General features: G+C 41.0%; 1 protein-coding gene across 3 annotated transcripts in view; it reads left to right on the top strand.

Moving 5' to 3' along the window:
- The first annotated feature begins 4,711 nt into the window (after positions 1-4,711).
- SUCLG2 (succinate-CoA ligase GDP-forming subunit beta) overlaps positions 4,712-27,818 on the top strand; it is a 374,531-nt gene continuing 351,424 nt past the window's right edge. The window contains exon 1 of one of the 3 annotated variants that reach the window (XM_058437146.1): positions 4,712-5,057. In XM_058437146.1, the coding sequence (XP_058293129.1) occupies positions 4,974-5,057 (84 nt within the window). In that variant the 5' untranslated portion in view covers positions 4,712-4,973. The remainder of the gene's footprint in view (positions 5,058-27,818) is intronic. The other 2 variants (XM_058437145.1, XM_032149461.2) reach the window with 2 other exon arrangements.

The following is a 27,818-nucleotide window of genomic DNA, read 5'->3' as shown; positions in this document are numbered from 1 at the left end:
GTACCAGGTGTCAAGGATCTCTGAAAGCACCAGTCATCATCTCCATCTTTGATTTATCAACTTTTTGTCCTACATTTAGGAACCAAATGGGGGATAGCAGAGTAACTCGTCTTTGGATTCACCAGGAAACATTTTGAGAGTTCACCACTATGGTTTGCTTTGTTTGCTTTTTTAATTCTCAAACTAAAGAACACTTTGAAAATATTATTTAAAATGCAGGTCCCACTATCCATCCTAAGTGATTCTGATTTCATGAGTATGAGGTGGAGTCCAGGAATCTGAATATTTGAAACTCTAAAACTAAATGAAATGGTTCCTTGACCACTACTCTCTATCCTCTTCTTGGAGGCAACCACTTTAGACTCTTAATACTTTTGTCTGGCATTTGTACATCTCTGTAATTCTCCAGTGCTATCAAGATAAATTACAAAGTGTCAGGGGTCTCCTAACCTACATCTCAGATTGGACCTGGTGTTTCACATTCTGTATCAAGCAAATATTTGTTACGGACCCACTAGAGGAAGAAAAAGAACATTTATGAAGTCTTTACTATGTGCAAGGTCTTTACATGTAACATCTGATCATTGACTACTTACTACTACCCTATGAAGCAGGTATTTCCCTAGTCACAGGTGTTCAAGGGGGTGGAGGTCAGATTTGAATCCAATCCAGTTTGGCTGAAAACTTAATGCTTGTTCCAGGAAAGCATAGGGCAGAACTCTGGTAGAATCTAGATTCCCTGTCCTCAAAGAGATTCCTATTTTGGGGAGGTTGGAGGGTGGAAGCAGGGAGTATGAAATACGGAGAAATCTTACGAGGAACTCTATAATGCAATTCATTCCACATATGTTTATTGACTACTTTTTCTAATCCAAGTCCAGTGCTAGACACTGGAGGTGCTACATGAATGGTTATCTTTCTTCCTTCTGTCCCTTCTCCCCTACCCCCTTGCTGCAGAGAAGGCAGAATGAGATAATACGAGTAAAGGCACCGAGGAATTGCTGATGAAAGATTTGGACCCCAGAGCCGAGGATGAGACAGTCTTCCAATTCAGAAAGGAAAACTCTTAGGAGGCTGATAAGCCTGGAAAGACCCCAAGTTACGCACCAGTAGACAGTGAACCAATCAAAGAATGCCAAATGTACTTGGATGACAATCAGAAAGCCTCTCCCGACTCCACTTCCAGAAATCCCACCATAATAGAATAATCGCATCTTAAAAGAACACTCATCAATCAAAGACTGTCTTAAGAGTCTCTCCTTTATCTCTATAAAACAAACACTTCTTTCAAACGCCTTCTAGCCTCATTTGGAAGGAAAGTGATAGTAGCCAACTCCCTTAGCATAGTAACATCTGAATAAACAGCCTTTGATTAATTCTATAGGTGGTCTTCCTCCTTTTGGCAAAATGTTCACAAGCTCTCACCAAGTTTAAACGTTCACTCTGAAACATTAGCAATTCTTTGCTCTATCCCGGCAGACCCAATAGGGGTAATGATGAACAATATGGAAACTCAAATCCAATCTTGTCAAGAAGAGGGTGCTAAGAGTGATTGGAGTCCAGCTTTGGGAAATTTGATGCCAAGCTGTGTCCCCCTTGGCAAGTTACATGACCTTAGAGTCACGTAAACGTCATGTGGAACTCTGTGGCCAAGTTTCTCTCTGGCAAAATGGGAATAACAGTAGGACCCCATTTGCAGAGCTCCTGTGAAGATTAAATGACTGAAAACAGAGGCAGCAGAGTGTATGTGTCAGGAAAGAGCATTGGTTTGCCATTTAATAAAAAAGAATGCACGAGTCCATACTGATGCAAGTGAATAAAAGAATTCACTGATGAATAGTGTTACAGTGAACTAAATATGGCCTAAGAAGAACTCGGTACTTCTATATTTGAGTCCTCGTGGACGAACTGAAACCTAGCTTAATAGGTAGACAAGATTGAAAACCTAACTTAGAAGTATGCGCCTAAAACAATAGCTAAGTCTTGGCCAATCCCAGTGGCCATATTTCAACCATTTATACACTGCTGAGTGTTCAAACTGTGTAAGACAAATGCCAAGCTGTAACCAATCCAGCTGTTCCGTACCTCACTTTTGATTTCTGTAAGTCATTTCCCTTTTTTTGTCTATATATCTTTTTCCACCGCGTGGCTGCGCTGGAGTCGCTGTGAATCTACTGTGATTCTGGGGGCTGCCCAATTCGCAAATCGTTCATTGTTCAATTAAACTCCCTTACATTTAATTCAGCTGAAGTTTTTCTTTCATCAATGGAGATGATGGAAAGACAGTGCAGTTTTTCTGAGTAGAAAACAAACTAATAAATGTAGGATAGAGTTAGACCATTGCAACTTTGCCACCATCATAGCAATAATTGATTTAAGCAATCATCCTCGTCATCAAAAGCTGCTACATCTAGTGGGTAAAATTACGTCTCCAAATGGGCTACAAATTATATTAAAATAAAAATTCTCAGCTCCCCCACTTCCCAAAGAGAGAGGTTAGGAAAGAAGCTAGCAGCAACAGCCGTCTACTTCTGTTACATTGTACCTTTTTTCATGATCATATGTTCAAGAATGAGTAAGGTTAAAAAAAAATCTAAAATAGTGCTTAATTTGGGGGTGGTTGGAAGGGATGTGAATCTCATGTCTTATCAGACCTGCCACCTCTGGCAAGTTACTTAACCACTGTGCACCTCAGTTTTCTCTTCTGCAAAATGGGGATTGTACACTTGTACCCGTTTAAAAGGTTGCTATGAAGACTAAACAAGTTTATATTTGTCAAGTGCTTGGCACACATTCAGTAACTTTGCTGTTGTTTTTATCATATGTACATTGCTTAGACTCGTGTAAACTCTGTGAAAGGGAAATAATCTTGGGACTCCCAAATCACTAAGCTAAAGAGAAAAGTTAAGGTGGGCACTGCTTAGGGCAAACCTGCCTCCCATTCCATTCAGTCATCCCTCTGCTCACAGAGATAGATGCACAGCTGATTGCTTCCTTTGGAAAGGCTAATCAGAAACCCAACAGAATGAAACCCTTTGTCTCTTACCTACCTGTAACCTAGAAGCCCCTCGTTGCTTCCAGTTGTTTCACTTTTCTGGACCAAACCAACATACATTTTAGGTATATTGATGTTTCATATCTCCCTAAAATGTGTAAAACCAAGCTGTGTCCTCGCCCACACCTTGGGCACATGTCAGGACCTCCTGAGGCTGTGTCACAGGTGTGTGTCCTTAACTTTGGCCAAATAAACTTCTTAAATTGATTGAGACCTGTGTCAGGTATTTGGGCTTCACAACTCCAAATGAATGTTGCTTTTATCACTCTGATTACTGGGCTTAAAATCCTCCAATAGCTTTGTGTCCAGAATTGGTTCCTTCCCATGGGTTCTTGGTCACGTTGACTTCCAATATGAAACCACAGACCCTCGTGGTAAAGATGGTGTGTCCAGAGTTTGTTCCTTATGTTCCGATGTATCCGGAGTTTCTTCCTTCTGGTGGGTCTGTGGTCTCGATGACTTCAGGAGTGAAGCCGCAGACCTTCACAGCAAGCGTTACAGCTTTTAAATGTGGCGTGTCCGGAGTTGTTCACTCCTCCCCGTGGGTTCGTGGTCTTGCTGACTTCAGGAGTGAAGACGCAGACTTCACAGTGAGTATTACAGCTCTTAAAGGTGGCACTTCTGGAGTTGTTCGTTCCTCCCAGTGGGTTCGTGGTCTCGCTGACTTCAGGAATGAAGCTGCAGACCTTTGCAGTGAGTGTTACAGCTCTTAAAGGTGGGGCGTCTGGAGTTGTTCATTCCTCCCAGTGGGTTCGCAGTCTCCCTGGCCTCAGGAGTGAAGTTGCAGCCCTTTGTGGTGAGTGTTACAGCTCATAAGGGTAGTGCGGACCCAAAGAGTGGGCAGCAGCAAGAGTTACTGCAAAGAGCAAAAGCACAAAGCAACCACTACATGGAAGGAGACCCCAAAAAGCTGCTGCCGCTGCTGGTTCCGGGTGGCCAGCTTTTATTCCCTTTTGTGGCCTTGCCCACATGCTGCTGATTGGTCCGTTTTACAGAGCACTGACTGGTCCATTTTACAGAATGCTGATTGGTCCCTTTTTACATAGTGCTGATTGGTGCATTTACAAACCTTTAGCTAGACACAGAGCGCTGATTGGTGCATTTTTACAGAGTGCTGATTGGTGTGTTTACAAACCTTTAGCTAGACAGAGTGCTGATTGGTGCATTTACAATCGTTTAGCTATACAGAAAAGTTCTCCAAGTCCCTACCCGATTATCTAGACAAGAGCGCTGATTGGTGCATTTACAATCCTTTAGCTAGACAGAAAAGTTCTCCAAGTTCCCCACCCAACCCACCTGGCTTCACCTCTCAGCTTTACATTGATCTTAGGTTAAGGATAGAACAAAACAAAACACCCACAACTCCCTAAGGGATGGAGAGCCTCCAATGACCTCTCCTTGACCCACCTGAGGCCCTGGGCTGCAGGATCCTCACCGGTCTCTATTCCTTAAAGTCTCAGCTCCAACACCACTGTCCCAGATAGGCCTCCGTGACCACAGGACTAGACCATGGTTCTCTGCGGAGGGCGTCAGCTCCGTGAGCCACCCTTCCAGCACCCACTGCCATGGCAAATATTCGCTTGTTTGGCCATCCGGGGACTGTTTGAGCCCCAAGACCGCAGGGCCCGGGCTCTGTCTTTGCTCAGGACGATAACCCGGGGACTGCACAGTAGGCTGTCAGGCCTTGGGACCGCTCAAAGTGAACCGGGGCCGGGTGGGGGACCGAGGGCTCTGCAGCCTTAGGAATGCCTGTGCCCCGGGGACGCAGGGGGCAGGCCTGGCCCGGACCGCCTCTGCCTCCTCCTCCTCTTTCTCCCCGCGCCCGCTTCTCCTCCGACCCCTCCTCCCGCTGCTCCTCTTCCGCCTCCTTCCCCTGCCCGCGCCCGCCCTACTGCCAGTGCCGAGTTTCCTGTTTAAGATGGCGTCCCCCGTAGCAGCGCAGGCCGGGAAGCTTCTGCGAGCCCTAGCGCTGCGGCCCCGCTTCCTGGCGGCCGAGTCCCAGGTGAGCGTGGCGGCAGGAGCTGCGGCGCTAGCAGCGGCGCCGGCCTGCCCGGGCTCCCGTCGCCCCCTTCTGCTCTTGGTCTCCGCCTGGCCCCGTGCGCGGCCCCTCGGGCGCCCCACTTAGGGAGGCGACGCGGCGCCGGGCCCAGGCGCAGGAGGGAACCCCGCTCCAGTGTGGGGCAGGGGCGGCGTGGGGCTGGCCCGGGGTGCCTCGGGGAATGAGCGACCCAACGCGCCGGAGTCTCCGCTTTCTGCTCCCGCAGGTTCACGGCGACGGCGCTGAAGCAGGCGCTGGACGCAAGTTTAAGAAAAGTTTCTCGGACTGGGTTTTGGAGCCCTGAGGTTTTATTGTCAGCTTTACTAATTCTGCTTTTCAAACTTCTGACACTAACCCTGAGCACATTTAGGCCATGCGATAAACATGCCTAGAAGCCCGTTTCAGCCCAACTAGGAACTCACCCCGTAGGGTGAACTTCCTGCAGGCTACCTGCTTTTGCAGACTTTTAAGGTGCCTGAGTTGGTCAAATCCATGGGTCAAGGAGAAAAATGGGAAACAATCTTTCTCCTCTTTTCAATGAAAAATCAGGCCTGTCACTAAAACGCATTAGACCATTGACCCTGTCCATGTCCTCCTTTTTGATGGAGAGTGAAATCAAAGAGGGTCAGTGGTGGGCTGGATAGCAATTGGAATTTGGCCTCTAGGAGATTTTTACCTTCTGCAGATGGCAAGCGTTGCAATAGTCAGAAGGACTTCAGGGAAGTGTTGAGTTGGTGATGACTCTTGGAGAAATCACTGAACCACTGAACTGGTTAGTCTCCGTAGATTATCTCTCTTCCGTTTTAAAGAAAGCACAGTCTGGGATTCAGCCACAGCAGAGTTAATGACCTTGCCTATTTCCCCATTTTTAATTGATGAGAGGCAAATTATCACTCATACAGTTTTAACCAGGATATGCATAGTATAGTTTTTTAGAAAATTTAAAAAATAGCGATTAATGATTTTTTGAGTTACTCTAAACTTTGGTTATGACATCTGTGAGCTATTTTTACCCCTCTCCTTTCATTTCCTGCCTCCCCATTTCTGTTATTGTTAATGTAAATTTAAAAGGTGCTAATACTTACTACTGTAATATTCTTAATAGGTGCTTGACAGTACAGTGAGGTAGCAAAAGGAATGGCAGTTTTGTCTAATTAAAACTCACTAATAACTGTTGTAATAGAGTAAGGAGGATACTTCCAGGTGATGAAGTCCTATTCATTATTTAAGTGTTAGAAAAAACAAGAACTAGGGTGCTAACCATGAGTGTAGACTTGAATTGATGAGAAACATGGGGCCCAGGGCAGTGAAAACTCATGAACTGTACAGAGAAACTGAAAATGCAGAGTGTTTAGCTGAAATATGTGAAGCCTACTTCCCTAACCAAGAAATAAGAGGCTGAACGCCACACTGGAGAAAATCTGGTTGGGGAGAGATACTCTTGGTTTGTCAAGAAAACTGGGTAAAAAGATCTGTTAGCACACCCCATCTGGTTACTATGATTTACATACTTGTGGATGATGTGTTATTCTGTAACGTCTTAGAAGACAAAAATAGGTTTTTTTAAAGATAGAAATGTATACAGTGTCCAAGAACTGGAAATGGACATTAGCAATCATTTAGTCCAGCCAGCTCATTTCATGGGTAGAGAAATTGAGGCCTAAAGTTCAATGACATATTCAACGATACAGTGAGAGTTTGTGGCATTCCAGAGTAAAGGCTTACCTGTATGTTTCCGTTACACCATGCTGTTTCCTGGTGAGTATATACTTCCTCATGAAAATATATTATATCAACATGCAAATTAATCTGCATACCAGTAGTAACTATATAACATCCAAGTCATTAGCACCACTGACACATTTTTTTTTCTTTATGACCATCTTAGAATTGTCCATAAAAATGGTGAGTATTGCTGATGACTTGTAATAAAGTCTATTTTCAAATTCTTGGGTGCTTCCTATGATCTGTTTCATCTACACTGATTTGATATTATGTTTCCATAGTCCCTTGCCCTGCCCGTGGCAGACGTTACAGTTAAACATGGCCCACTTCTCTCATCATACTTAAGAATCCTCACTAAGTGTCTCAGAAATCTCTTGCCACTCTTGGCCCAGTCCTATTTTATACCACCAGGCCTTGTGAAAAACTGTTGTCTGTACAGAAATACCCATAGAATGACATTTTGTCTACCCCCTCCCTGTGGTTGAATTTAACATTTGACACATATTCCTTATGCTTAGTGTCACTGAAGTTTTTTTTTTTTTTCACCTTTGCTGTTAGATTTACTGTTTCAACTTTTGATTGATAATACGTCCTTAAAGGGTCCACTTTAGTCATTTCTTATTTTTCATATAGTTTTTATTCAGCCCATGCCATTTGGCAGGACTGTTGTAGGCCCTGGGGTTTGGGGATGGTGAATGAGTGAGGCAGAGCCTTTGGCCATGTGATAACTTTATTTTAATGGAGGTGGGAGAGAGTGAGCCAGTACACATATAACCAATAGCGAAAATGATTTCAGCCAATGACAGATTCTGTGAAGAAAATCAGTCAGGGTCATGGGATGCAGAATGAATAGCTTCACAGCAGGGTAGTTTAGACTGGATGATCAGAAGAGACCTATTTGACATGGTGTGTTTTTGATTGGCATAATTTTTTAAACTGAAATATAAGACGTACTGAAAAATGAACAATTATAAATGAACAACTTGATGAATTTTCATAAACTGAATGCACACCCAGCTACCTAGGTACAGATGAAGAAAATGATCATTTAACAACAACCCAGAGGCCCCCTGGTGCTCCTGCCTGTCACTACCCCTACCCTACAAAGGGTCACCAGTCCCCTGACTTATAACACTGGTTTTGTTCAGTTTTGTACTTTAGGTGAAATTATATGTATGCATACACATACTTCACATTGCCCAGCATTGTATGTAAGTGATCCTGGAGATGTCCTTTTTGACATTTGAGCTGAGACCTGAGTTATGAAAGGTAGCCAGCTAGGTGAGACTAAGGGGAAGAGTGTGTTACACAGAGCAGACAGCAAGTGCAAAGACTGAGATGAGAATGAGCTGGGCATGTCTAGGTAATTAGAGGGGGAAAGTGGTAGTAGACTAGGTCTCAGAGGAAGACAAGGGCCAAATCATGTGGAGACCTGCAGGGTCTGCTAAGGAGGTTTCAGGGGTTTAAACCCTCCGGAGGCTGAATCCCAGTCCTGGCAGCCAAAGCACAGGCATGTAATTAATGTACTGTACATGCCCCCTATTATAAGTCTAAGTTAGGCTGGCTTTGAAACTTAGCAGAGTGGTGTTCAGTGAATTTAGCAGTAAGAGTCTAACCATGGTTAGAAGTCTTTCCAAAGACCTAAATCCTGGTAGACAGGGGCCATGTTGCTGTGTCCATATAGCCAAGTGAACAGAGTGTGCGGTACTTGGTGGTGTCATATAGCAAGGCACTGCCATGGTGGGCAAGATATGAGTGCATACTGCCAGTCAAGTCTTAGGGGTTCTTAAAGTTAAGTCTAAGCACAGTTTTGTTGTCTCTTAGGGTATTTCCCCTCTTATGGCTAGTTGAAGTTCATGGAGCTCTCTTGTAGGAGAAGCACTGCCTTTCAGGTCTCCAATTTTATTTTACTTTTTTTTTTGAAAGAGAGTCTCACTCTCACCCAGGCTGGAGTGCGGTGGCCTGATCTGGGCTCACTACAACCTCCTCCTCCTGCGTACAAGGGATTCTCCTGCCTCGGCCTCCTGAGCAGCTGCCACTACAGATGCATGCCACCATGCCTGGCTGATTTTTGTATTTTTAGTAGAGATGGGGTTTCGCCATGCTGGCCAGGTTTGTCTCAAACTCTTGACCTCAAGTGATCTGCCCCCTTCGGCCTCCCAAAGTGTTGGGATTACAGATGTGGGCCACTGTGCCTGGCCAGGCCTCCAATTTTAGAATCCTTGTTGTATGTTTTCTATGCAGCCCAGAACTTCTGTCCAGGGACTTACAGAGGAATGTGTGTTGTCAAAGAAAACTGCTTAAACCCATGCCCCTGCTGTTGTATACTCAGAAAGAATGGCTCCAGCCTAATTTTCTGTCTTTACGGAAGTGGGAGGAGAAAGATGGATGCATGGCTTTTATAAGTGAAGGACTAAAGGTTATGGGCAAGTTCTTATCAGCTAAATGAGGCTGTGGCGGCTGCATTGGAAGTTGTGACTTACCTATATCTGCCTCTTGCCTAGGAGAATAAATATTTGACTTTTTTCTTTTTTTTAAAAGAAGTACAGCTGCAATTTCTGCTTTTAGAAAAGGGAATCCATCTCAAATAATTTAGATGCTAAACTATTGACCTTCCTTGTGGGGAAGACCATTAAGTGATAGCTTTGTCCTAACTTGGTTTTGTTTACTGTAAATAAGGCATTTCTTTTATGGGTGAGTGATTGAGTGCACAGACCCACAGTAGTGAGAACTTTCCTGCCCTCTTACCCTGGTCTAGTTCTGCAGGCGCAAAGCCCAGAAAGTCACTGAAATATGGCATATTTGGGGGAGGAAAAGAAATTACATAAGTAACCTCAGGTCATTTGTCCTTCAGCTGTCTTTACCACTCAGTCTGCAATTGTCACTTGATGCATCACTTTCTGTTACTAGATGGAAAAGTTTTACTGAAGAACTTGAGAGATTTGGAAATATTTGAACAAATGATAATATCAGTACACTAATGAAATTTGGAGATTAATCCTGAGAGTTTGTGAGGAAGGTGGAGGTGATGGAGAAGGCAGTCTACGTGAATTCATGCAGAGGCAGAGGTGAGAGAACAGGGGGAGAGCAGTTGTAGTGAGCAGTTTAGTATAGAGAAGGGAGAGGCGGTGGGTAACAGAAGTTGAGGGACAATGGCACTTTCGGGTATACAAGGAAGTCTGAATGGGGCTTCAGAAAGCCCAGAACTCAGCAGGGAATAATTAACCCCCACAACTGAAAAGTCAAACAAATATCATTTATGTAGCAAATATTTTCTGAATGCTTATTACAGCTCATGCTTTATAGAATGTTGGGCAGATAAATATGACTGAGTGAATGCAGACAGGAATAAGATACACAGCTCCTACCTTCAGAGGGCACAGAGGTTATTGGTACAACTGGCCTATAAACCTGTAGTTATACTAAAACATAGTGGGTACTGCAGTTGAGCTGTGTTCTTAGCCTTCTAAGACACTGTTGGCCTCTGTCAACCACTTACCCTGTGTCTGCAGCACTATTCCCTCTGATCATTCATTGCCTGATCTCTGTCTTCATCAGCTTTCTGATTCAATGTTGATTTTTCAGATAGGCTTTTTCCTAATTATCTTACCTGGCCCCACCTTTCCAGGGATTATTCTCTGTACCCTTATCTGCTTTGTTCTTTATAACACTTGACTGTACCTGGTAGTGTTATTTGTTTATTGGCCATCTTTCCCGCTCTCCTACAAATGTAAGAATGTAAGCTCCACAAAGGCAAAGTAATACAGCTTAATGTAATGGCGTGAGTCATTCCCCAGCTGGCCAGAGTAGGTATTCAGTAAGCATTTGTGGTCTCAGTGAATGAGTAGGGTGCACAGAGAAGGGAGAGGGAGGTAAGGAACAGGAGAAGTTGAGGGGTGATGTGGCTCATTTCAGCAAATGAGGAAGAAGGAAGGGGCTATAGAAATCCTAGTTGTGAAAGGGTCCTCATAATCATAGAACTATTCCTTGGGCATGTAGTATATAACAAGACTGTGTGAAGTAATCTCCACGCATTATTTCTTTAACCCTTACAACATCACTGCAGGGGAGATTTCACAGTCTCCATGTTTTATAGAAGCACTCAGAGGCACAGAGAGGCCCTATCGTCATTTGCTTAAAATCACAGTGCCAGGGAGTCACCTGCCTCATACTGATAAAGGACTTATGCTGTTAAATTACTAAGCTCTGTCAATGAAAGATCCTAGTTGGGCTGAACTAGGCAGTTAAACTAATTGCTTACCTTTCCCCATCTCTTTGCCCTTGAGTGACACTCGCCTTTGGTCATTTGGACTTGTGCTGATGAAGGTGTGCTAATCAACTCGGCATGGTTGCCCTTTCTGGACTCTTATCCACCTTCTTCTTTCTCTGGCTTCAAGGTCTTGTCAACAGAGTAGTAGTTTAATACGTAGAGTACTCTTTCTGGATGTAGTGTGGAGAGGGTTGGAGAAATGCAAGAATGGAGATCATTTGGGCAACTTTGGCACCGATTCAGTGCTATGAGTCATTATGCCAGGATACTAGACGTATACCGTGAGTGGAATCAGACTGCCCGGGTTTAACTCTTGCCTTCAGCACTCCATAGCTTTGTGATCTTGTGACAATTACTTATATTTCTTTGTAAGATTCCTTTTTCTTTCTTTTTCACATTTCAGTATCTCTGAAAGCTGACTTTATTTATTTTTATTTATATTTTTTCAGACAGAGTCTCACTGTGTTGCCCAGGCTTGAGTGCAGTGGTGAGATCTTGACTCACTGCAACCTCCACCTCCCAGGTTCAAGTGATTCTCCTGACTCAGTCTCCCAAGTAGCTGGAATTATAGATGTACACCACCACACCTAGCTAATTTTTGTATTTTTAGTAGAGATGGAGTTTCACCATGTTGGCCAGGCTTGTCTTGAACTCCTGACCTCAGGTCATCCACCCACCTGGGCCTCACAAAGTGCTGGGATTAAGGCGTGAGCCACCGCGCCTGGCCAAACTTTATTGTTTCGATATTGTCTGGTTTTAAGTAAGGGATCCACCCCCATCTTACTGTCTGTGGCTGAAGTCGGGAGGCCTGTGGAGAGGAACAGCACCATGCTTTCCTCCCTGTCTGAAGCAGGGCTCAGGGCTCTGGGTACAGTGTCTGGGGAGTGGCCTGATCCATTTAGGGCACCATTTTCTCCCCTCCCCTACCCTCTCCTCCCCTCCCCTCCATTCCCCTCCCCTCCCCGTGCCCACAGCATTGATTGGCGTGCCCACAGCATTGATTGAAAGTAGGGGATCAGCATTATAGCTTTACCAGAAAATATTAAGGTTTTCTCCTTGTCAATGGAGATCTCTTCACATTTTTATAAGGAACTATTTTTTATCCTTTGCTTTTTGTCCCCAGCTTCTGCTTGTACTCTCCTACATGTTAAGATGCTGTGTTATACCACCTGGACTTGAAGGACTTATTTGAATTAGTAAGTCCTTTCCTACCTTTGAAAGAAAGGGGGGAAACCAGTTCTCGTAGGCATTCTCTTTCTAGCCTGAGGGCTTACGTGGGCCTTTAATAAGTAATAGAAAGTAGAGAGTTATTAATTATTTTTGATTAAGGGAATAAACTATTAATGATGAGTGTTTCTTTGTTAAGATTCAGGGCTCTTTTAAAGTGATGTATCATTAAAATTGAAAGCCAACAATACAGGGAAAAAAGGAATTTTTCAGCTTTTAACTTTTTTATAATTACCATGGAAAAAAATATACGTGCTATTTGGCACATTAGAAAAACTAAGTAAATTTTGAGATGGTGAAGTTGTAAACAGATTATCCTCATGAATTTTTAAATGATGCAGAAGGACTGAATGGCTGAGTGTTGAATAGGATGATTGGAAATGGAGGCAGAAGGCTTGTGACTTGTCCTAAGCGAGGCTGGGCCTGAGGACGCTTTTAGGATTGGAGTCCCACGTCCAAAACTCACAGCATAGCATGTTGTGAGTGTCTAATGGATCCTTTCCTTTTTGTTTGATATGAGTTTATGATGAGGCTTTTATGACCAGTATAAAATAGCTTTTATGACTATATATAAAATATAATTTTAATATGGGGGGAGACTTACAGAGTTAAACTTTATAGGAAGACGAGAGAAAAATACTAAATTTTCTTTATGTTAAAGGGCCCCAAGTGAGAATATTTAGTAGTGGTATTTCATTTTGCTTAATATTGGCAGTATATCAGTAATGTTACGCTTATGGTAAGCCAAGAGTCACAGTGTTCCTTTCTTGAAGATATTTTGTCATGTGCTACAGGATGAATCTATTTCCTCCTGCATACTTCAGAGTCCTTCTTTTCAGGTCAGTAGAATATTTTTCCTGGAATTTTGACATTAAGCAACATTGTCATAATTTAGGTAAAATTAATTATTGACACAAAGCAGTGTTTTGTGATCGACTTTTAGGGTGTTGAGGGAGGTGGCAAAGGAATTGCTTTTTTGATTAAAAGTTTGGATCATTAGGTGCCTTTTTTGTCTCTGAAACCTTGTTTTTGATTTCCAAAGCTTCTAAAGGTACTAAAAAATATGAATGTGTATATTCTTTAATTTAAAATTTTTATTATGTATTTATTATTGTAGTAAAATATACATGACATAAAAGTGACCATTTTAACCATTTTTGCCATTTTTACCATTTTACCATTTTAACCATACTCTGACATTAAGTGTTACATATTCATATGGTTATGCAGCCGTCACCATCATCCATTTCCTGAACTTATTCATCCTCCCCTACTAAAACTCTATACCTATTCAATGCTAACTCCCTCATCTCCCCTTCCCCTAGTCTCTGCCAACCACTGTTCTACTTTTGATCTGTATGAATTTGACTACTCTAGGAACCTTATCTAAGAAGATTCATACTATAGCTGTTCTTTTATGACTGGCTTATTTCATTTAGCGTAATGTCTTCAAAGTTCATCTATGTTGTAGCATGTGCAAAAATTTCCTTCCTTATTAGGCTGAATAATATTCCATGATGTGTGTATATATCTTTTTTTTAATCCATTAATTTGTCGGTGGACACTTGGGTTGCTTTCCCTTTTTGGCTATATGAATAATGCTGCTATGAACATGAGTGTTCAGTGGAGGTATACCTTATGTTAACATTCACCTGAGTAGAAATGTTGTCTGATATGTAGCTTGGGCTACATTTTCAGTTTCCCATGTCCAACTAAAATATCTATTAAGAAATATCCTTCCTGATAATGTTTCTGTTAAATATTCATATTCATTTATTCTTTCAGTGGGTCAAATGCAGCACAGGTCCACTATTAGGTCCACTATTAGTCCCACTATTAGGCGGTGGCTCACGCCTGTAATCCCAGCAGTTTGTGAGGCCCAGGTGAGTGGATCACCTGAGATCAGGAGTTCAAGACAAGCCTGGCCAACATGGTGAAACTCCGTCTCTACTAAAAATACAAAAATTAGCCAGGTTTGATAGTGTACACCTGTAATTCCAGCTACTTGGGAGGCTGAGTCAGGAGAATCACTTGGACCTGGGAGGCGGAGGTTGCAGATGGTGGGTTTGCAGGAAGCTTGGGAATATGAGACAGTTGCTGCCTTTAAGGAACCTACAGTCTCATTTGTTGGAGACTGATGAGAAATGGACAATTACAGTGAGATGTGTTTGGTGTTGTGAGAGTACCTCAGCCCTCTGGGGATACTGTAAGTCCTCACTAAAGGCATTCCAATTTGTTCTCTGCTTCCACACCCATTCCGGCACTGAATGTAGGCAGAGGATAAGAAATTAATTACACAGCCTTGGAGGACAGAAATGGTTTCACCATAAAGCAAACCAGTTTTCTGTAGGCTAATTGATGTAAACAAGAGTTTTAAGTTCAGCGTACTTCAGGCCACGGAAACATATCAAACTTCCAAAGACCAAAAACACCGCTAATATTAAACACTGAATTCATTGTAAGCTCTACATACATTTCAAAAAGATTAATAAAAACAAGTAAGATAATGATTTACCCAGTTTCTGGTGATCAGTGAGTGATGGCGGTCATAGTAGTTGTGGTTTAAATCACGGAATAAATGTTTGCAAAGTGAAAATGGTAGGGAGCACCTCCTTTCACCACAAAGTTCAGAAAGAAACACAGAGTACTTTTGGACCATGTTGTTTAGTGTATTTGTATGATTATTGTAGACTTGATGAATGTTTATTTGACAATCATCATTTTATTCTAGTTCCATGTCACAGGTGGAAGATGCCCATCCCAGTAGCTCAGGGAGCAAGGCAGGAACCTGTTTGCCAGGAACCAGGATGCCATTCCCTTGCAGGGTGCCATCTCACACACACACACACACACACACACACACACACGCACACACACAGACACAGAGTCCTTTTCTGTTGGACTTGCCTGTGCAGTGGCTGTTAATAGTGTCTGGATAACCTGAAGTGAATCCATGTGTACATGGATAACATGTACAAATAGACACCTGATGTTTATCCAGCACATTCTGTGGGCCAGGTTTGGCGCTGTGCACTTGAGGAGGATTATCACATTGAGCATTCATGGCAGCCCTAGGAGGAAGGCATTATTATAGCCATTGCTAAGCTCATTTTGTTTTCTTATTTATGTAGAGATGGGGTCTTGTTGTGTCACCCAGGCTGGAGTGCAGTGGCAAGATCATGTAACAGCTGGGCACAAGGAATCCTCTGTTCTCAGCCTCCAGATTATCTGGGACTACAGGTGCATGCCGCTATGCCTGGCCAATTTTTTTTTTTTTTTTTTTAAATTTTTTAGAGACGAGGTCTTGCTTTGTTGCCCAGGTTGGTCTCCAACTTGTGGCCTCAAGTGATCCTCCCACCTCAGCCTCCTAAAGTGCTGAGATTACGAGTGTGAGCCACCATGCCTAGCTACTAAGCCCATTTTAAAGAGGAGCAAACTGCGGCTCAGAGATTTTAAACAACGTCCTTGTTGTCACAGCTGTTGCCCTGCACATCTCCTCAGGATGCCACTCACGTGGGTCCACTGAATTATGCCTGATAATGGGTGGAATTGTGCCCCCCACAACATTCCTATGTTGAAATCTAACCTTCAGTATCTCTGAATGTGACCTAATGTAATTTGATTTTCTCTGTAAAGACTCTATCTTTAAAGGAGATAGAAGGTAGGAGATAGATAGACAGAGGAAATTAAGTTAAAATGAGGTCATTAGGGAGGGCCCTAATTCAATATGACTTGTGTCTTTATAAAAAGAGAAAATTTATACTCGGGCACACACACCCAGGGAGAAAGCCATGTGAAGATGAAAGTAGTGATGCTTTTGCAAGCCAGGAGCACCAAAGATTGCCTGTGAACCACCAGAAGCTAGGAGAGAGGCATGGACCAGATTCTCCCTCACAGCCCTCAGAAGAAACCAACCCTTCTAATACCTTGATCTCAGACTTTAAGCCTCCTAAACTGCGAGAGAACACCTTTCTGTTGTTTCAGCCACCCAGTATATGGTACTTTGTATGCCAGTCCTAGGATACCCAGTATGTGGTACTTTGTATGCCGGTCCTAGCATACTAATACACACATCAATGAACTTTTTGTGCTCTGTACATTTGTGAAGAATGAGAGTGACAAAGTCATCTTAGTATTATCATGAAAATAGTTTCGACCTCACAGACCTCCAGAACCACCCTGCATTGAGACAATGTGGGTGTGATTGATTTTTTTGATCAAACATATCTGAAATTGTAGTTGGTACAAAAGTAATTGTGGTTTTTAAAATTTGTAACTTTGCCCCAACCTAATATGTGACCAGATGAGCCTTTGTTTTTTTCACCTTGGCACTTCTGGAGTCTCTGAACTTGTGCTGGAGATGCATGCTTCTCTGGCTGCTTGGAGAGCTAGCTCATGGACCACGGCCATGAGTTCTTTTGCTTTATGCTTCCAGCACTTGTTTTCCAACTAAAACATTGTGTCGTACACCTGATTTGCTAGCGTTGGATTTGAGAAGCTCTGACCATTTCTACAAGTGAAATCAACTTAAAGACAGACGAGTTGCAATTGAGAAGAATATTCCAAGCAAAGGGGCACAGATTTGTTGTCATTTCCCAAATAGGAGCTCTAGATATATTTTAAACAATAGCAGGAGATTGGAATAAATACAGAGCCTTATTCATATGTATCAATTTTGGTATTTTTTTGTTTTGATTTTAAATAAATCCAGCAAACCTCATTATTATTTTTAATCTCACTTAGTTTTTAACCATTCTCTTTATCCAGACAGCTCACCCAAGGTTAAACAAAAACACTACATTTTAATACCTATGTTCCAGGCTTTTTGAAAAACAGTTTTGTAACTTCATTCAGCTGATTTTTGGTAATCAGAAGCATAACACCAAGTACTTTTTTCTTCAGCAGTCTAAAGTTGAAATTTAAGAACAATCAGCATGCAATCAAAAGCTGATTATAAATGAACAAAAATGAACATAAAAGTGAAATCACTTCTGAGGGTTGTAATGAAAGAAAAAAAGGAGTAATAGCAGTAGTTGAAAAAGGAGCATGATAAAAAGTGGGTGCGATGATGCCAATAGGCAAATAGTGGGTGAAAATTAGCCAGCAATAATATTCCATGGAATGCTCAACGAGTTTTGGGGAGAATGGGGAAAACAAATGTTGTAAGAGAGTAAAAAATCTATATAAATGTGTAGATTCACTGTTGTAGATGAAGTCATCTAGGAAGAGTCATAGTGGATTTTTAGGAATGAATCACATCTCTGTTCTAGATGCAGGCGGATGGTATGCAGAGAAAAGGTTCAGTTGTGCCTGTTTCTGGCCCACTGATCAACGGGATGCTTTAGGGAAGAGACTCAGTTTCCTTACTAAACTCTGTTTAACATTTATTGTACATCTATCATGTATCAGGGATTATGCTGTGTACTAGATACATGCTCAACTTTGCAAAACGGCTGTTGAAACAGTGCTTCCCAGAGCACGGGACACATCCATTGGCAGTACACGAGATGAGTTTAGGTAACGCAAGGATGCAGCATCCAATACCAGTGAGTCACATAGTGCTGAATTCTTTGTTACTGTGTTTGGAACCTTAGGATTTTGTCGTGGAGAAATTTCCAGTTTTGTGCTTGTGTGCCTTTAAGATCTTCAGCTTAGGACTTTGTACCTCAAATAATCAGAATTGAATCCCTTTTATTTTTTAATTATACCGCAATTTCTTTCTACTTACACAAACAGTACAGGTAGTGCTCTAAAGTTTCCTCTGTCTTTAAGTTAAATAAACATCATAAAGAAACTGATACTGGTATTAGTGTTCTCTAGATGTAGCAAGAATTGTGTATGAGTGATTCTTGTTTGGGGAACCTCGGACCATAGTAACCCTAAGACTTTTCTTATTGTTTCCTGGTCACACATCGTGAGAAAGGGATTCATGTGAAAGTGACTTTTCGGGGAGGTAGTCTCAGGAAAAACTCAAAGGGGTTTAGAGAAGTTGAAGGGAAGGAGGCTGAGAAGCGTGTGTTATTAAACTGAATCCCAAAGAGGATAACTTTGCTTAATTCCACAGGACAGCTATGGAAACTGTGTAGGTTACACCTCAGAGTTGTAGTTAGGGGCAAGAGAGTTGAAGTATTATATACCCTCTTCAAGGTTCTTTAAGGGCATATTGTCTTCAGCATCTTTTTTTTTTTTTTTTTTTTTTTTGAGACGGAGTCTCGCTCTGTCACCCAGGCTGGAGTGCAGTGGCGCGATCTCGGCTCACTGCAAGCTCCGCCTCCCGAGTTCACGCCATTCTCCTGCCTCAGCCTCTCCGAGTAGCTGGGACTACAGGCGCCCGCCACCACGCCCGGCTAATTTTTTGTATTTTTAGTAGAGACGGGGTTTCACCGTGGTCTCGATCTCCTGACCTCGTGATCCGCCCGCCTCGGCCTCCCAAAGTGCTGGGATTACAAGCGTGAGCCACCGCGCCCGGCTGTCTTTAGCATCTTAAGACAAAGACTTGCTGGGGCTGCTCTTGGGAGTAAGAGTACACAGTGAGTCTGTATAAAAATGGTGGAGCGATCTGAGGACATGCGGATGGAGCACTGAGAGCATCTGCTGCAAGGCTCTTCCATGGCTAATGTGACATGTAAGCCACTTACTAGCTTTGTGCCTCGGACAACTGATTTAACACTTTGGTGCCTCATCTAGGGTAAAGTAATAGTAGTACCTCTTCAGGGCTTTTTGTGATGTTTAAGTATCAATATCATTGACTTCACATTTTTCTTCTAAATCTATTCACTATTAAAAATATTTAAATCCACCTTTGAGCCCCTCCATAAGTAATAGTGTCCATGAAAGTATGGGCTTGGTAAATTACTGATACATATACATTTTTTTCTAATGTACATTACAATAAATTACACAGAGGAAAGCCTTGACAGAGCTGTCTTTAAAAACATGCCAGGAACTATTATCCGTTAACTGAAGCCAGCTCTTCTTTTGTCTGGACACATGGCTGCACTGGATCTCCCAGCTTGCCTTGCAGCTGGACAAGGCCACGGAATAGCTGTAGACTGATGGAATGTGAGTAGAGGAGCTGTAGTCCAGTCCAGCTTATAAAGAATTCCTGTATGTTTCCTTTATATTTTTCCCCTTCCTGTTAGGTAGTGATGACCAAGTTGATTTGGAAGCCATGTGGTTATGAAGGCGGAGCCTCTGTGGAGGAGATCTATCCTACCTACATATTCACCTTCCCAGGACTGTGACTTTAGCAAGAAGCATGGTTGTGTTGTGTTGAGCTACTTCGTGTTCAGGCGTATTTGGTGCTGTAACCTATTGTGTATGAATTGGTACACAGCTCAGAAAATGTTGGGTAAAATCACACATCATGTGACCTTGAGTCAATCAGTTTACCTTTCTGAACCTCAGTTTCCTCAGTCGTGGAATGGGAATAATTAGAGATGGGGAATTGTTAGTGAACTTTGAAAAGCTCCACATAGACAAGGAGTTACTATGGTCTTTCACTTGTGGTTGTAAACAGTAAGGATTGGGGGTATTGTACCTTTCCAGCTGGCGTCAAAAGGGGAATGCTATTTGGCTGCCATTCTCATCTCTGAGATTTCTCTAAAGTTTAACCATGTTTATGGGTTCCTGCTTTCTTGTGACCCCTGTTACACTAAGTCTGGCAAGCTAGAAGGACAGACGAAGGACGGCATTTGCCTCAGTCTGGTGCACATTCTTGATGGCAGGCATCAAGAATGATTTTAGGGATATCCTGATGAACATTTATATGTAATCGCAATGCATTGTATATTATGAAAAGTATATAACTAGCATTCTAAATTTGTAATTTTATACTTATTGCTTAGGGTGAGGCTAAAGTAGGTATTTAAGTAAAAAACATAGGCAGTAGACTTAAACAAGTTAACAGTTGTACTTGTGGTAAGCATCTGTTGTGAAAATTACTGAAGTTGGTATGTGAGTGACCTGAAGTTTGGGAGTCACTAAGATAGGCAGAGTCCAGTATATACCATCTTTATATATTGAATGAACTATATTTAATTCATTCTTCCAGCAAGTACTATTTGTGTATTTACTATGATCTTGGAACATTTTTAGGCACCAGGATACAATGGAACAAAGCATATTCTTTGTGCATTGTCTTTTATTTGTCACTGGAAAGAAGGTAGAGATTTTTGTCTGTTGTTCAGATGACATATGTGCTATTAGGAAAAATAAGGCAGGAAGGAGAGGGACAGAATGATAGTAATGGGTTCTACCTTTAATTAGGGTTTCCCAGGAAGTAGTCATCCAAAAGGTGGTATTTGAGCAAAGACACAAAGGAGGTGAAAGAGTGAGCCATGGGGGAATCTAGGGAAAGGGTGTTCCAGGCAGAGGGAGCAGGAAGTGCAGAGGCCCTGAGATGGGGGCATGTGCCTGGCATGTTTAAGTAACAAGCAGCCAGTGTATCTGGGAGGGAATGAGTAGGGGGAAGAGAGGAGTTTGGAGAGATGGGCAGGTGAGATCCATTCAGGTTTATCAATAGCTTATTCTTTTTCATTGCTGAGTTGTATTCCATGGTATGAATATGCCACAGTTGTTTTTTTTTTAAACTATCTCCCCACTGAAGGACATTTTATTTATTTCTAGTTTTGGGCTGTTACAAATAAAACTGCTGTAACAGTCATGTAGAAGTGTTTGTTTGGACAAACATTTTCATTTCTCTGGGATAAATGCCCAAGAGTGTAATTGCTAGGTCATTTTTTAAGTGTATGTTTAGCTTTTTAAGAAACTGCCAAACTATTTTTCAGAGTGGCTTTTCTGTTTTTGTTCCTACTGGGAATGTATGAGAGATCCAGTTTCTTTACATCCTTGCCACCATTTGATATTGTTAACTTTTCTTATTTTTAGTTTCAGCTGTCCTAATTGGTATGTAGTGATATCTCACTGTGGTCTTAATTTGCAACTAATCGCTACTGATGTTGAACATCTTTCTATGTGCTTATTTGCCATCTGCCATATGTTCTTCATTGAAATGTCTCTTATATCTTTTGCCCATTTTCTAATTAGATTGTGTTTTTATAATGTTGAGTAGTAAAAGTTCTTTATATATTCAATTTACTAGTCATATGCCAGATGTGTGGTTTGCAGATATTTTCTCACAGTCCATAGCTTCTTTACATCCTCTTAAGAGTTCTTTTACAGAGCAAAAGTTTTAAGTTTTGATGAAGTCCAATTTATCTATTTTTTTGATGGATCAAGATTTTTGTGTCATGTCTAGGAACTCTTCATCAAGCCCTGGATCGACAACGTTTCCTGTCATTTTATCTTCTGAAAGTTTTCATAGTTTTACATTTAAATCCATGATTCATTTTGAATTAATTTTTATATAAGGGGTGAGGTTAGATTGAGGTTAACTTCTTGCTCATGGAGTTCCTTTTGCATCATTCGTTAAAATGCTATCCTTCCTCCATTGAATTGATTTTGCTTAGAAAGTTTTTAATTCTTTTGATGGAATTCTAGGATTTTAGAACTGGTAGGTGTCTTGACATCCTCTCTTGCATGATAAAGCAACTGAATGACAGAGAAGTTAAATGTGGGAGACTAGCTTTGCTGCTTAGAACAAAGCTTTTGATTTCCGTTCCAGGGCACTTCCACCTTCTACTTCTAGTGAAGTAAATACATATACTTGGATATTTGGATGTATTTTGTTTTTGATGCAAACTCAATGGTTTGGTGTCTTTATGTGGCATTGCTTGGATTTTAAGACTTTTTGAGTCAAGGACCATTTGCGATTCTGGAAAGTGAAATTGAATTTGGCTTAATATTCCCATGGACTCTGGGCTAACAAAGCCAGGCTAAGCTCTTCTATCTTTCTGCATTAAAAAACATATTAATCTTGGCTGGGCGCAGTGGCTCATGCCTGTAATCCCAGCACTTTGGGAGGCCCAGGTGGGCGGATCACGAAGTCAAGAGATCAAGACCATCTTGGCTAACGTGGTGAAATTCCATCTCTACTAAAATTACAAAAAATTAGCTGGGCATGGTGGCACACGCCTGTTGTCCCAGCTACTCAGGAGGCTGAGACAGGCGAATTGCTTGAACCCGGGAGGCGGGGGTTGCAGTGAGCCAAGATCGCGCCATTGCACTCCAGCCTGAGTGACAGAGCGAGACTCCATCTCAAAAAGAAAAAAAAAAAAGATATGACTCTCGAAACTTGGTATTTTGGTGAAATCAGTTTATATAGTTTCTGTTTAGAAGGTTTTTTTCCTGCAATTTTGAAGTGTAATGGACCACAGGAACCTGGAGAATATAATTGTGTGGTAACCTCAGTAACGTTTACAGCATGTTGATTGAATAAAAAATGCTGAAATGGGTTTGGATGGTTGGTAATAACGGATTTACTTCTCTCGGATTCCTTTCTGTGCATCTCTTAGGAAAAAATTTGATAGAAGCTTAAGTCTTCTTGACTCCCTCAAGAATGGGGGAAAAACAATGCACATATTGATTGTAATTCTACTTCCATGGTGGTTTATAGAATCTTAGGGTGGTAACGAACTTTGGAAATGATTCAATCCTAACACAGAAGCTAAGGCTATTTTGTATGGGCAATAAAAACTTGTGTATGGTCACTGGGAATAGAAATCCATGTGGGTTTTTTGTTTTGTTTTGTTGTATTTCGTTTTTTACGCTAGAGTATAGCTGTTATACAGAATCAAATTGATGTTTTGAAGATTTTGTTTTCATTCAGCTTTCATAACAAATACTGTAATAAGACAAATACTGTAACTATAATATATAGTTTAGTGGATTAAAAACACAGGCTCTCAAGGCAGACTCTTTGCTAGCTGTCCTCTTTTGTGAAGACAGACTGTCCTGTGCATATAGTAAGTGCTCAACAAATGTTGGTGATGGTGATAGTATTAGTAGTACGCATTTGCTTAGTAATGATAATAATTATAATAATAAATTTTTGTCTTTTTCTTTAATAAGTTGAACATACAGATTTTTCTGATATATCATTTTACATATTGGCATGCTGTAAGATTGGATTACATGGTATGCTTTCTTAAAATAGCAAGCTAAGTAATAGGTGATGAATATCACACAGAACTTACCAGGAAGCTGGTCTCACACACTTAACATCTCTGAAATTCAGTTGCTTTATCACGTAAGAGATGATATCAAGACACCTAACAGTTCTAAAATCCTAGAATTCCGTCAAACGAATTAAGAGCTTTCTAAGCAAAACCAATTCAGTGGAGGAAGGATAGGATTTCAACAGATAATGCAAGAGGAACTGGATATGCATAAGCAAAAAAAAGTTAACCACAACCTAACTCATCAGTAAGCTGGATTCTTACTTTCCATGGTATTCTCTCCAAATCATCAGAAGGGTGTTACAGAGAGTAATATTGGTACCACAATGTATATGTACAGCCTTCACATCATTTTTCCAAACTATTATGGGCCTCATCCTCTTTCCTTCTACTCCGTGTAGACTTACATGCAAACACTAATCCCCACGTTCTTGCTACACTGAACTATGTGAGGTCCCTTCAAACACTGGACTTGGATGTCACCCATTAAGTTTCTTCTACTGGAAATGCCTTTTGCTAACATATCTCCATTTTGTCTTTGGGATTCAGCCTAAATAGTACTTCTCATGATGTGTTTCCCTAACTCCCCATCCCCTCTCAGCATTGGCCAAGTCTCTTTCATCTTTCTATCTCCAGCATCTACCACATGGTGGTTCTATAGGATGATGATGGCGAGTTGCAGGTTAGCGGAGGCTTACATTGAACTGAAGGCAAGGAGTTTTCTGCTTTTGATGAATGATTAGTAACTTTAAATTATCCAGAAGAAAGTTTGGGCATCTGGGTGGCATCATCAGAACTTGAAAAGTTGAGAGAATAATTTTATTTCTCATTTAATGAAAAAAATGCTCATGAATAACTAGCAAAAATTTAATTGAGAGAATAATCAATATTGCTTCCAGCCATTCCCACCCCCAACCCATTTGAAATACGCGTTGCTTCATCGTTTTAACTGAGGAGCTCTTTAATCAGTGATATTTGGAATAGTACGGAGAAGTTAAGATTTGAAGTTTCAATATCTGTTCTTAATTTTCAGGGCTAGTAAGCTTTGTGCTACCACAAGTTAGCATTTATTTTCTGTATTATTTACCTCTATTAGCATACTTTTCTATACAGTAGAATTTGTTGTACTAAGTGTCAATATTGCAAACAAACATAGACGTGGTTGGAGAAGCTTTTGTTTCTAATATGAGGTCAGCTGCATAGAGGACATAGAACATTTAAACTCCATTTTGTTGTTGTTATTGTTCTAATCTTAGCTTTGTATTTTGTTTCGAGAGATTACCTGATGGCTACCGATGTCTTAGTTAATTTCATGGTATGAAATTAGGGAATGAATGACTCAATAAGAAACTATTTGATAGGACAGCAGAGCCAGCATCTAGTCTTTTCTAAAATATTTCATTTGTTTGTATACGAAAAAAAAATTATTTCAGAGAAAAGCTTCTGATGAAAAAAATTCTTCTTAGCTTGTCATTATCTGTATATTTTATGGCCCTCTGTCCTGAAATTCTGACTTTTTCTGTCACTAGTCTGTTAAGTTTTTATTGACCTACTCAAAATAGAATGTCTTCTAGCTTGACAGGTAGCAGTTGGCTTTATACTGAATCTTCAATTCTAGGAATCTGAGATTTTTAAAAAAACTGTTTTTGAAGACTAAGTAATATTTTGAGGGTACCAAGTTGCTGACATAAAATGACTAGTATAAAAACATGTAGTCTTGGGGAAAAAAATAAATGCATATTATATTTTTAGATACCTGATCTGAAACAGGTGATGTCATATCTTTTCTAATTTTTCGATTTAGAAAGTTTAGCTTGTACTTGTTTCAAAAAACTTGAAAACACAGAAAACTATTTAAAGGTCCATAATGATCACCTATAATTACCTGTGCTCTAGAGAAAGCCATTATGAATAATAATGTGGAACTTTTTACTGTTTTGCACACATGTATGTTTTATGTATATATGCAGTTTCTTTTAAACAAAATTAGGATCATACTAATTAGATAATGTTATCTCCTTCACGCTTAACATTAAATCAGAAGTGCTCACCCATACATTAAAAATTTTTACAAATATTGTTTCTGTTGCCAAAGAGTTGGAAAGAAAAGAAGGCTGCACTCACATAGATGCCATCATTTATTTTGTCATTTCCTTATTAGTGGGCATTTGTGTTATTTCTAGTGTTCTACTGTTTTAATGATGTAATTAGTATCCTTGAATGTAAATTTCTCCTTACTAATCAAATTCTTGAAACATTCTGTGAGATTGCCCTCCAGAAAATCTGTACAAATTTATACTCCTACTCATGGTGATTAATAATAGCAAAAACAATAATAATGGCTACTATTTATTGACAATTTATTATATGCCACATCCTATTCTAAGCACTTTGTGTGGATTAACTCATTTCTCACCGAACACCAGCTTTTTTTTAGAGGTAAGAAAATCAAAGTGCACTATATAAGAATGTGAGTTTTCTAGTATCTTAACCAACATGAAGTATGACAGTTAGACTGGGTGCGGTGGCCCATGCCTGTAATCCTAGTAATTTGGGAAGCCTTTATGGGAGAATCCCTTGAACTCAGGAGTTAGAGACCAGCCTGGGCAATTTAATGAGACCCTATTTCTACAAAAAATAAAAAAAATTAGTTGGGCATGGCAGAAGGATCACCTAGCCCAGGAGTTATTACTTGCCCACACCTGTAATCCCAGCTACTCAGGAGGCTGAAGCTGGAGGATCACCTGAGCCCAGGAGAGTGAGGCTGCAGTGAGCCAAGATCAGGCCACTGCACTCCAGCCTGGGTGACAGCACAAGGTCCTGTCTCAACAAAACAAAACAAAACACAACACCTAAGTGACAGAAAAAAGTCTTCCAATTTATTAGATATGAGAAAAACCTCTAATTGCTTTAAATTGCATTGCTCTAATACTATAAATACTATGCTTTTTTTTCCATCTGCAAAAAGCAAATGTTATTATCTTCCTCTGCCTTAGGAAGAAATTTGTTTCTAAAAACTTCCTAGGAAGAATTTTAAATTCTCCTTAGTCACAAGTATAGTTACTGTTAATTTTAGTAGAAAAATTTTGAATGCATGGCAGAATTTCAAAATTAACACCAATTTTTGCTAAACAAATAACATAAACAGTTAAGTTTGACATGAGCTGTTAAAATGGACACAGTTTCAGCCAGGCGTGGTGGCTCACGCCTGTAATCCCAGCACTTTGGGAGGCCAAGGCGGGTGGATCACGAGGTCAGGAGATCAAGACCATCCCGGCTAACACGGTGAAACCCTGTCTCTACTAAAAATACAAAAGATTAGCCAGGCATGGTGGCAGGCGCCTGTAGTCCCAGCTACTCGGGAGGCTGAGGCAGGAGAATAGCATGAACCTGGGAGGCAGAGCTTGCAGTGAGCCAAGATCACGCGACTGCACCCCAGCCTGGGTGACAGAGCCAGACTCCATCTCAAAAAAAAAAAAAAAAAAAAAAAAAATTGGACACAGTTTCCTCAGGAGTTACTCATCATCGCATGACATAACAAGACATGTCATGCAGTCTTTACCCTTGCATTATTTACCCTGTAACAGGCCTATTACCTATGTTCCTTCAGTTTGTTTCTAGTTTTATATGTAGTGCACTTAATATTCTACTTAAATATTCATTTAATACTCATTGTTTATGTAATTGAAACTTTAATGCAAGCCTCATTCAAGAAAACTATAAACCATACAGAAGAAATCAATGAAACCAATGGAAGTGATGCACGAGATAATCAGTATAACAAACTAGCAAACTATAAGCACTTACATCAGATGTACAGATCTAACGCTCCTTGCATGATGTTTCATTTCCCAGCTTTCAGCTGCTCACAAGACATGATGTATTTAAAATGATCCTTGTAAATGCAAATAAATGCCGTGTAAGTCAAACTAGGTTTGTTAAATGAAATTCCTTATCAAGTTGAATTCTTGTAACCTGATATATATATCTCAGGGTCCTCCTCTGTTATAAATAATTGGGATTAGGGAGAGAAGCTTATTTTGTGCCGCATTGCTTAGTTAAGCTTTTTAATTGAGTTTTGCCAATGGCAGGTTTGTAGCAAAGAGGCCATGTGGTTAGATTTCAGTTTTCAAGATCACTGTGGCTGTTTATGCAAAGTAAACTGTAGCCTGCAAAAGTAGAGATGGTGAGACCACAGGTAGGATGCTGTTTGGGGAGTTAAGTGGAGAGAGCTAGGTGTGAGCCTTAGGCCACCTGCATTAGGATAACCTGGGATACCTGTTAAAATTTTAGATTCCTGACTGCCTTTGATTTAGTCTGTGGGTAAAGCTTAGGGCACTACATTCGAATTAACACAGGATATTTTCTTGACCCCTTTGTGGGACTTGTGACAGGGGTGCCTCATTTACTCAGCCCACCCCGTCT

The sequence above is a fragment of the Hylobates moloch genome, unplaced genomic scaffold, assembly GCF_009828535.3.
Source record: "Hylobates moloch isolate HMO894 unplaced genomic scaffold, HMol_V3 SCAFFOLD_4, whole genome shotgun sequence".
In the NCBI taxonomy this organism is placed as follows: Eukaryota; Metazoa; Chordata; class Mammalia; order Primates; family Hylobatidae; genus Hylobates; species Hylobates moloch.
The sequence above is the reverse complement of the archived record's forward strand: the minus strand, read 5'-3'. Positions and strand labels throughout refer to the sequence as shown.